At 30.1% G+C, this 9,360-nt stretch overlaps 1 protein-coding gene across 3 annotated transcripts; it reads right to left on the bottom strand.

Annotated features, from left to right (window-relative positions):
* Positions 1-229: 229 nt before the first annotated feature.
* Positions 230-8,518, bottom strand: LOC107862992 (protein DOWNY MILDEW RESISTANCE 6). Of its 3 annotated transcripts, none has more exons than XM_016708728.2 (5): positions 8,381-8,518; positions 8,069-8,289; positions 7,529-7,776; positions 1,434-1,758; positions 230-1,055 (listed from the first exon to the last, which is right to left on the bottom strand). In XM_016708728.2, the coding sequence occupies exons 2-5, from the start codon at positions 8,264-8,266 to the stop codon at positions 813-815; spliced, it is 1,014 nt and encodes a 337-aa protein (XP_016564214.1). In that variant the 5' UTR covers positions 8,267-8,289; positions 8,381-8,518; the 3' UTR covers positions 230-812. The 3 variants fall into 3 exon arrangements, with proteins under 3 accessions (XP_016564214.1, XP_047265482.1, XP_047265481.1); XM_047409526.1 differs by having other exon boundaries at positions 230-709; positions 764-1,055; positions 8,069-8,396; XM_047409525.1 differs by having other exon boundaries at positions 8,069-8,396.
* Positions 8,519-9,360: the final 842 nt, after the last annotated feature.

Genomic DNA, 9,360 nt, shown 5'->3' with positions numbered 1-9,360 from the left:
TCTAAACTTTGGCACATTACGACTTGTGTCTTTGCCAATTGCAAGTTTATTACTGAATAGTTTTTTGTTTTGTTAATTTGGCCTCCTAGATATAACTAGCCAGGAGTTTTTTTTAGAATAAAAGAATTGAAGAAGCAAGATAGAGAAAAGTTGAGAGAACTTAACATCAACATTCTGAATATGACCTTAATTAAGATTCATAAAGATGACATACATAGCTCCAATCTGATGAAGAAGTTAATGAACAACGATTTATTACTACTAATATCATAACGTTTAATAACTCACGCGGTACAGGCAAACTTCCACGGAATAAAAATCAGGGAAGCCAAAAAAGAAAACTACAAAAGTACTACTACAACTTATTATTCCTCCTAATTCCAACACGGTTTGGTAGTCCAGTTCTCCGGACCAATTTGCTAATACTACTTGACAATAACTCGCAAAACAAACAGGACATGGAGTAGTTAGGTAATTGGGTAAATCGACTAGGCATATAATTAGTGTGTGCTTTTTTTTCGTCCTAATTTTACTCCCACCCCATAACTATATCTTGAAACTACAACAAAAAGGTGTTGAAAGTGCTGGCAACTCAGCAAAAGGGCAAATAAAAAATGGCGGGTTTTAAAATATACTATTTATTAATAAGTACCTTTAGGGAAGGTGGACATTCGGGATTAAGTTTGAAATTGAATTAATACTTTGTTTGGTTGAAGGTACAAATTTATCCACCGTCAACCAAACAAAGTATAAATTTAGTTTGAAACTTAATCCTAGGAGATCCACCTTATCTGATCAGCCAAACGGCCCTTTTAATTCTTGAAAAGTTCCAAACAATGTTCCTGATCCAAATTCCTGCTCCAGAACTTCTTGTAATATTCAGCATAGGTGAAATCCCGATAAATGACTGGAGATCCATCTTCAGTGAGGAGTTTTGGAGCACTGATTTTCGCGCTATCACATGGGCAAAGGAACGAAGCCACTGACATCCTGGCTTTGTCTGAATTTACAATAGCTCTATGCCATACGCTTTTGTACTTTCCGTTACTCACTGCCTGCAGCAATTGCCATTGAGTCGTATAAGATCCAAGTATAATGACTCTAAAGATTTTTTCAGGGGTAAATTGTACAGAACAAACAGGGTAAAAACATTAAAATTTTCTTTACGTCATAGGTTTAATTTTTTTTTGAGTTCCCCTGTTAAAAATTCTAGCTCCAGCACTGCTATTTGGTATCCAACTTGCCTTATTTTGCAGATTACTTACTGCAGTTTGAAGAAAAGTTACCTAGTACTAATGATTTAAGTGAACTGATAGTGCAGAAATCAACATTGATACTCCCTCAGTTCCCCTTTATTTGTCACTATTTTCTTATTAGTCTGTTCAAATATTGAGTAACTAATCACAAGTAAACATCAAGAGTTTGTGGTTTACCTGCAATTGATCACCAAGATTAATGACAAAGGCATCTGGCTGAGGTTTGACAGCTAACCATTTGCCATCTTTAAGAACCTGAAGGCCAGCTACTTGCAAGTCTTGTAGAAGAATAGTAAGTGAATTTGGATCAGTATGAGCTGGAAGTCCATAAGTGAGTTCTGGTTGTGGACATGGAGGATAAAAGTTGATAGCCATATGTTGACCTTGTTCCCCCAATACATCCTTTATACACTCTTTCTCTAAGCCTAAGCTCTCTGCTATTGCTTCCTGCAATCTGAATCCAAGTTGTCGAACTTCCGTGCAGTATCTGCTCACTATTTCCCTGTAGCAATGAATATTAAGTTTAAAGAATGGACCTTGAATTTCATTTTGAAAAGTGAGTTTGTTTAAATTAAGTGATGTTGGAAAAGCTTGGTGCCATTGACAGCTACGAGAATAGGTAGTTCAGATAGATATTTAAAACAATGATGCTTCAAACTTCAACCCTCTATGTTTGAATTTTACTGTCAAACTTTAAGCAAAATTTATAACTTTGGATGTGAATTTTGCAACTTATCAAGTCTAAAGTAGCTAAGAACGTAGGTCATGTCTGATATAGGGTCCTAAAATCGACTAGTTATGCACTTCGCCCGTAAAAATATATACTTGTGACTAACAGAGCTCAATCAAAAGTGATCCCTACTCTATATCTTAAAATAATCAAAATTTTCCAGAAGAATATTTTGAAATGACTTTCGAACATAGAATCCTTCGAATCAATTATTACAGACTAGTTCTTCTGGTGTTAATAGATTTAAGGGGTTGTTTGGTGTTGGCCTGTTGGTATAGGATGGTCGTACCTCCACGTTATATACTTACTAGGACTAGGAAGCTGCTTGAATGACAATGGATTATTATTCATTTATTCATAGTTTAATGGATAGACACAATATTCCGAAGTTCAAACTAAAAGAGCGAATCAACTACATTCGTATGAATTAAATAATTTGCAAATGTCGTATGTATATCTTTTAAACATCTTTATAAGTGGTCATACGGGTGCACTAATAGGATAAAAAGTCAACAATGGGTGATGTGATAGGAGTTAAAGACATTATAGTTCCGTCCTACATAATTTAGACAAATTCTACTAATTAATAAAAGTTCATCCCAACAAAAACAAACTCTGAAAAGAAAAAGAAAGTGGGCAGATCATGAAGCTCGGTAGAGATGCAACTAGCACACTATCACTTTAATTAACGCGTGAAATCAGCCGCAGATAAGCATTGACAAATTACTTATTTGCTGCTATTAATTAATTAATGAAAAGAATAAGATACGATTAATCTTGGTGGTGACCTTAATGATGATGTGGGAATGGCTTAAAGAACCATCTACAATCACTAAGAAAATGAATAAACAAATTATTGGGCTGCGTTGGTTTTTAATTCAATACCCCACTCATTCTCTAATATTATTAGTATAAAGCTTAATCTAATGCTCTATGATTGAACTAGAAAAAACCCCATTATTCTTCGGCTTACGTTGTGCTATTGAATTTATTGATTTTATGTCCCAATGTCTCTTTCATTTGGTAAACTAGTCCTGAAGAAAACGCGTTTTTAGCCTTGAATCTCAGCAGAACCGGCATATTCTCATTTGTTATGTTTCAGATCTTAATTGCTCACCCACCGTTTAATTGTTTTCATCATTCATTATCATAAATAAATAAATAAATAAAAAAGAGAAAATAAACGATTTTGTGTAATTTTGATAGAAACTTGTTATGTGTTATGAACCAATTGTCACACGTTGAAAAAAATAAAAAATAGAGAAATACTAATAGATCTATCAGACTAGTCTTTTGAGTTGCTTTTCATCCTGTTCTCTCTAGTCCTCTCATCTCCTTCTACTACTATTCCTCTTCTTCATATTATAATTTTTTTTTTCCATATTAATCAAAGTTTATTAGTTCCTTCTGTGTATTGATTGTTGAGTTGAGAATTCGAGATTGTTACATTATGATTATAATAATCCGTGATCAGAGCAAATGAAGATTCTGTTATTTTATGGAGACAAATTCCAAAATTCATGAGATGAGACAGCATATTACGGGGTACATAAAACTATGCCTATTAAACTTATCTTGTTTATTTTATGTAAGAGTGGGGTGTGTGTGTGTTACACTAGTAAATTGTGCCTACATAATTAGTTCGCCTTTGGGACGATTCTCCAAAAAAGCTTTGCAGAAATTTCATTATTAAAAGACTTGTGCTCGCAAGGAATAAAAAAAAGGAGACTTGTCTTGAAAAAGATAAGTGGTAAGTAGTATAATCCGTCGTTCACTTTTACTTATCGTAATTTGTAAATCAATTTTTTTTTTTTTATTTACTATCTTTTAATATATCAAAAAAAATTTTTATTTTATTCTTATCATTAATTATTTATTTTCTAAATTATTTTTAAGATATATTACGTAAACATAAAGTAAAAGGGAAAGTACGATAAAATAGTGATATTAATAATTATTTTCTTAAGCACTATGTCATATTAAAAAGTGAAAAATAAAAAGAAATGGAGAAAGTATTTTGCCTAATATATCTAAGGGGTTGTTAGGTTGAGAAAGAACTCAAAATCAAAATAAGCCAAGAAATAAAATAAAGTGATCAAAATAGGCCACCTATTTAATAAGTTATTAAAATAGGCAAAACGTAATAAATTATTTTGATTTATAAAAATTTTTAACGATCAACTAACGGAGATGAACAGTAAAAATATTGTTAGTAAAACGTAATAAATTATTACGTTTTAAAAAAAATAATGTAAAACGTAATAATTTATTACGTTTTACATAAAAATAAAATAAAAAATATATTATCACATCACTCTTTATGTCAAATCATATCGTTTTTAATAATTTATACGAACTATATTACTTTTTATAAACATAATAATTTATTATATTTTACAAAAAATAATATAATTCTTAATAAATTATTACAAATTATCCGTCCCATCAAATTTACTTTATTTTAAACCTAAGCCCCCCACCTAACCCCCTTTGCATTCCCTCTAGTTAGTTCTTTGAGAACTTTTCAGCCGTCCCAAGCGACGAATGAATTTTATTTTTAATGGTCTCTTTATAATAAATTTTTACATTTTATACAAGCGAACAATTTTAGTTAGTTTCACATGACGAATGAATCATTGTTAATATTTTATATTCTCTTCATCCCATTTTATGTGTCGTTATTTTTTTTTATTCGTTCTAAAAAGAATATCATCTTTTCTTATTTCATTATTATTTAATGACATCATTCTCATTTTATGCTTAGTGGGTCCCACTTATTAAAAAAGACAACTAAAAATAAACATTAAGAAAAGTAATTTTGTAAACTTTACAACATCATCATTTATTTCTAAAATTCCGTGTCTGATCAAATAGCGACATATAAAATGAGACAGAGATAGTATAACTTTTTGTATAGTTTGTAATTATTTTTTGGGGTGGGGGTTAGGTTTAAAATAAAGTAAATTTAATGGAACATGAATAAGTGGATTATCTATATAATTTGTAATAATATATTTTGAGTTGCATTACTTTTTGTAAAACGTAATAAATTATTACGTTTTTACAAAAAGTAATATAATTCGTAATAAATTATTATAAACTATATAATTTAACATAAAGAGTGATGTGATGACACACTAATTTTTTTCGTGTAAAACGTAATAAATTATTATGTTTTACAAACTGTATTTTCACTGTTCATTTCCGCCAGTTAACTATTAAGAAAAATATATAAAACATAATAATTTATTATGTTTAACCTATTTTGATAACTTATTAAATAAATGATCTATTTTTTGTCACTTTTTTTATTTCTTGGCTTATTTTGACTCAGAGTTCGTTGAGAAACAAGTGATTCCGAAATTAGTTATTTCGAAATTAATTTATTCATTCTAGTGTGAGATAAAAATAACACTATAATTTCAAAATAATAAAATTCAAAATGAGTTATCCCGATGCTTTATAGCAACTAAACATGAAATAAGTTTATTTTTAAATACTTCCGAAATTAAGTTACATTTCTTGTCTCTTGTATCAAACGAGACGTAATAGTACTAAGTACTTACCTTTTTCTCTAGCTAATCGAAACAATATTTGTTACTCCCTCCGTTTATATTTACTTGTTTTCAAATGTATCAAACGAGACGTAATAGTACTAAGTACTTACCTTTTTCTCTAGCTAATCGAAACAATATTTGTTACTCCCTCCGTTTATATTTACTTGTTTTCAATTTAATTTTTATTTATATTTATCATTTTTAAAAAATCAAAAAAATATTTTTTTTCATGTTTTACATTTAACTTTAATTTCTTATTATTTAAGTTATTTTTAATATTAAAATATAAATTAAATAAATTATTAAATATTTTTTAATTTCTTTGTAAAAGTACTATTCTCTCCGTCCCAAATTACCCGTTCTAAATTGAGATGTCACATTGATTAAAAAACATAATTAATAACATGACTAGTTTATCATGGTAAACCTATTAAACAATGATTACAAAAAGTAATTAATGCAAAGGGTAAACTATGAAGAAGAAAAAATTGTCCAAGTAAAATGAAACATCAAATTAAAAAATTTGGAATGAATAATTTGAGACGGAGTAAGTATATTTTTAAAAATGCCATAAATTAAAATATGATAAATAAATTCAAACATGCTAGTAAAATAAAAAACAAAGTACTTTTACAGTAAGAATAGTTTTCAGTTCTATCACTTTTGTCTGCTTACGCCACTATATTAACGTCATCACGAGGTATACACTCTATTTGCTTACGTGTCAATTATATGGCAAATGTAAGCAGGATGATGATGTCATCAAACTTGTTATCCATGACGTCATAATTATTTAACTCAGCCTATGTAACAAGAGTAACGAAAAAATTCTCTTTATATTTATAGTCAATAGATTAAGAGTTCAAATAAAAAAGATAAAGCATAACACTTGAATTTTTTTCCGAAACTTTCGTTAATATGCAGTGTTTTGTGTATGAAACTATCTTTTTCACAAAGAAGGTGCCTTATTTGGCAGCATATGACCGCTGAATCTGAGGCACGATACTATATTGGGACAGGTTGCTCGAGATATCTTTTTTAGTAATTTAAAAATAGATTACTACTACTTCTTGAAATGGTCAAATGTGGCCTCACATGTTTATCTCTTACCTCTATACCTTCTTGTCCTTTCAAAATTCTACTCTCCATTTTCAACTTTTCCTTCTGGTGGTGAATGGGTAGAATAATCTCTTTTTTCTGTGGTTATTATAGTTCCTGTCATCTAAATTTAAAAGGAGCAGCAGCGAAATTATTGACCAGGTCAAGGCTTCCTTCCCCTTTGGAATATCTGTGTGTTTTCATTGAACTTACTAGTACTAAGTAATCCTCTTGGTCAAAATCCAATTAAACTAAACACACATTGAAATATGAAAAAGAAGAAGAAAAGGTTAAGAGATTAAAAATTGTGGGGACATTCACATGGATCAAGCATTAAGAATCAAGATCAGATTGTGCATTATTGAGAGGTTAGAGTAGCTAGGGAGATTAAATAATTTTTGTCAGGGAAATAAAAAATTAGTTGAGACACATTCTTTCCTATTTTTGATGGATTTGACCTTAATTAGGGTGAATAATTTATTAATACTCTAGCTAATCAAATTAAAGACTATTATTTATCAAATAGTTCTTTAATAGTGAGATTTCTTTAAGGTTATTGGTTTTTTTTATTTGTTTGTATTCTAGTTTGATAAAATTGACAAACACCTGACACGCATATAATATATGTCTGACACATGTCTAGAAAGAATATACTACTTAAGAAATTTATTTTTTAGGTTAAAAATAAACAACTTAGATACGTAACAATATTTGTACAACGCACAATGTTATTTGAGGTTACTCCCATGCATTACTATAGAAACAAAGTGGTTGACATACATAAGGATAAAACTAATGACTCAGATAGCAATGTACATATTTTAGGGATTATCCATTAACATAATGAAACTAATTAACACAAAATGTTTATTAGTGGTGTTGATTACCTGAAAGATGAGGGATTAGAAGGCCATTCAGGGGCATATTTTTCAAGAGGATAACAGTGAAGCCTGAGATAATCTCTCCAATTGTGAACCGTCTCTTTTTTAACATTAAAACTTGTAGATAATCTCATGGTCTTTGAAGGGTCATCTGAATATAATTTCAGCTTCTCTTCTACTGGTAACCTGAAAAATTCCCCAGCTACCTCTAGCATTTGTTCTACAATTTCCTTTGGTACACCATGATTAATTACCTAATCATCATCATAAAGTCAACAAGTTTTTGTGTTAGTACCGAATTGACAATGGGCTAACTAATTAATCCCTCATTTCAATTTGTTTGCCTATTGTTTTTTATGAAAATTCTTTAATTCTAACTTTTCAAATATTACGTTTAAATAACAATATTAAAGTATGTTTTAGTGCATTTCATATATTTCTAATTTAAGACTACAACATTCAAAAGTCTTTCTTTACTTTATTAAACTCCATTTCTAGTTAAAACCAATTAAACAAATTGAATCGGAGAAAGTAGTGGATAAGAACCTGGAAGAAGCCATAATTTCGACAAGCTTCGCCGATTTGACGAATTATGTGAGTTCGGTCAATGCAGCCTAAGTCGATAACCGGAACATTTTCACAATCAGCCACTTCAGAAAGGCGTGGCCTATCGGATTCGGGTCGGATATAACTTTGAGGAAGAGTAGAGTGGCGGATTCCGCTGGAAATAACTTTGGTTTCCATGGAATCTGTGGCTATATATGATGCTGCACATAAATCAATTGAAAAATAGTAAAAAAAATAATAATAAAGAGGATTAATTTGTGATAACAAATGAAATCAAGAAGATTTGCTCACGATTGTGTCATTCAACTTCAGGGAAAGTTCTTGTTATATAGGCACGCAGCAGATCCACTAGGCTCACCCATCTGCCGTGTGATCAGCCGTACGTATTTTCAGGAGCGGACCTATATATAATTTTGGGGTGTACCCAAAATATTCAATCAGAAATAGATATAATTATATAAAAAAAAAAATATACAAAAAATAGGTATAGAACATATAAATGCACCAAATGAAACAAAAGTTGATTGGGTGTACTGGCATTTAAGTTGATCTTAAGCTTCTCCACTAAAGAGATGTCCCGAGTTCAAACCCTTTTGAGGTGAATTTTTATTTTTTTTTCAATTTTTTAATTTTTTAAGCACCCACGAACCTTAAATCCTAGATCCGTCGCTGAATATTTTTAATATATATTATATGTTACTTACTAACGTCATTTGAATTTTCTCTATCTATACGATCGAATGGATGTATTGTAAGTACTACAACTATTATTTCTCTTTTATTTTATTCTTTTATTTAGACGAGGATCAATTTATGAATTAGAACCAAGCACACAAAATAGTATTTGAGGTGAAGAATTTTTCCGTCTCAGGCGAATAAGCATTTTCCCCGGCAGCTCTTATTCAAATATACAACAATTTCTCAACACAGCTGAGAATAACGAGGAATTTTAGTAGCTCACTTTATAACCTCCTTTCTTATTCTTAATTTAACGATTATATATATGACGTTATAAGGTGAGGTTCGCTTTCTCGCTTTGTAATCTCCTCCTTTGTTCTCAATTATTTTAAATAAATTAATTATTATTGCGAAAAGAAACTTTAGTAGTGGCATCATTATTATGACATTTGCCTCTCCGTATTAATAATTAATTCTTGCATAATTTGTCTTTAAAATCAAGCGAACACTTTTTGAATAGGTTGAAAATACTCTCATAACTGGAATGGACATGAGGACTTTCTCTACCAAAGAGTCAACAGACAAAATAACAT

The sequence above is a fragment of the Capsicum annuum genome, chromosome 3 (assembly GCF_002878395.1).
Source record: "Capsicum annuum cultivar UCD-10X-F1 chromosome 3, UCD10Xv1.1, whole genome shotgun sequence".
In the NCBI taxonomy this organism is placed as follows: domain Eukaryota; kingdom Viridiplantae; phylum Streptophyta; class Magnoliopsida; order Solanales; family Solanaceae; genus Capsicum; species Capsicum annuum.
Note: the sequence above shows the minus strand (reverse complement) of the source record. Positions and strands in the feature narration are given on the sequence as shown.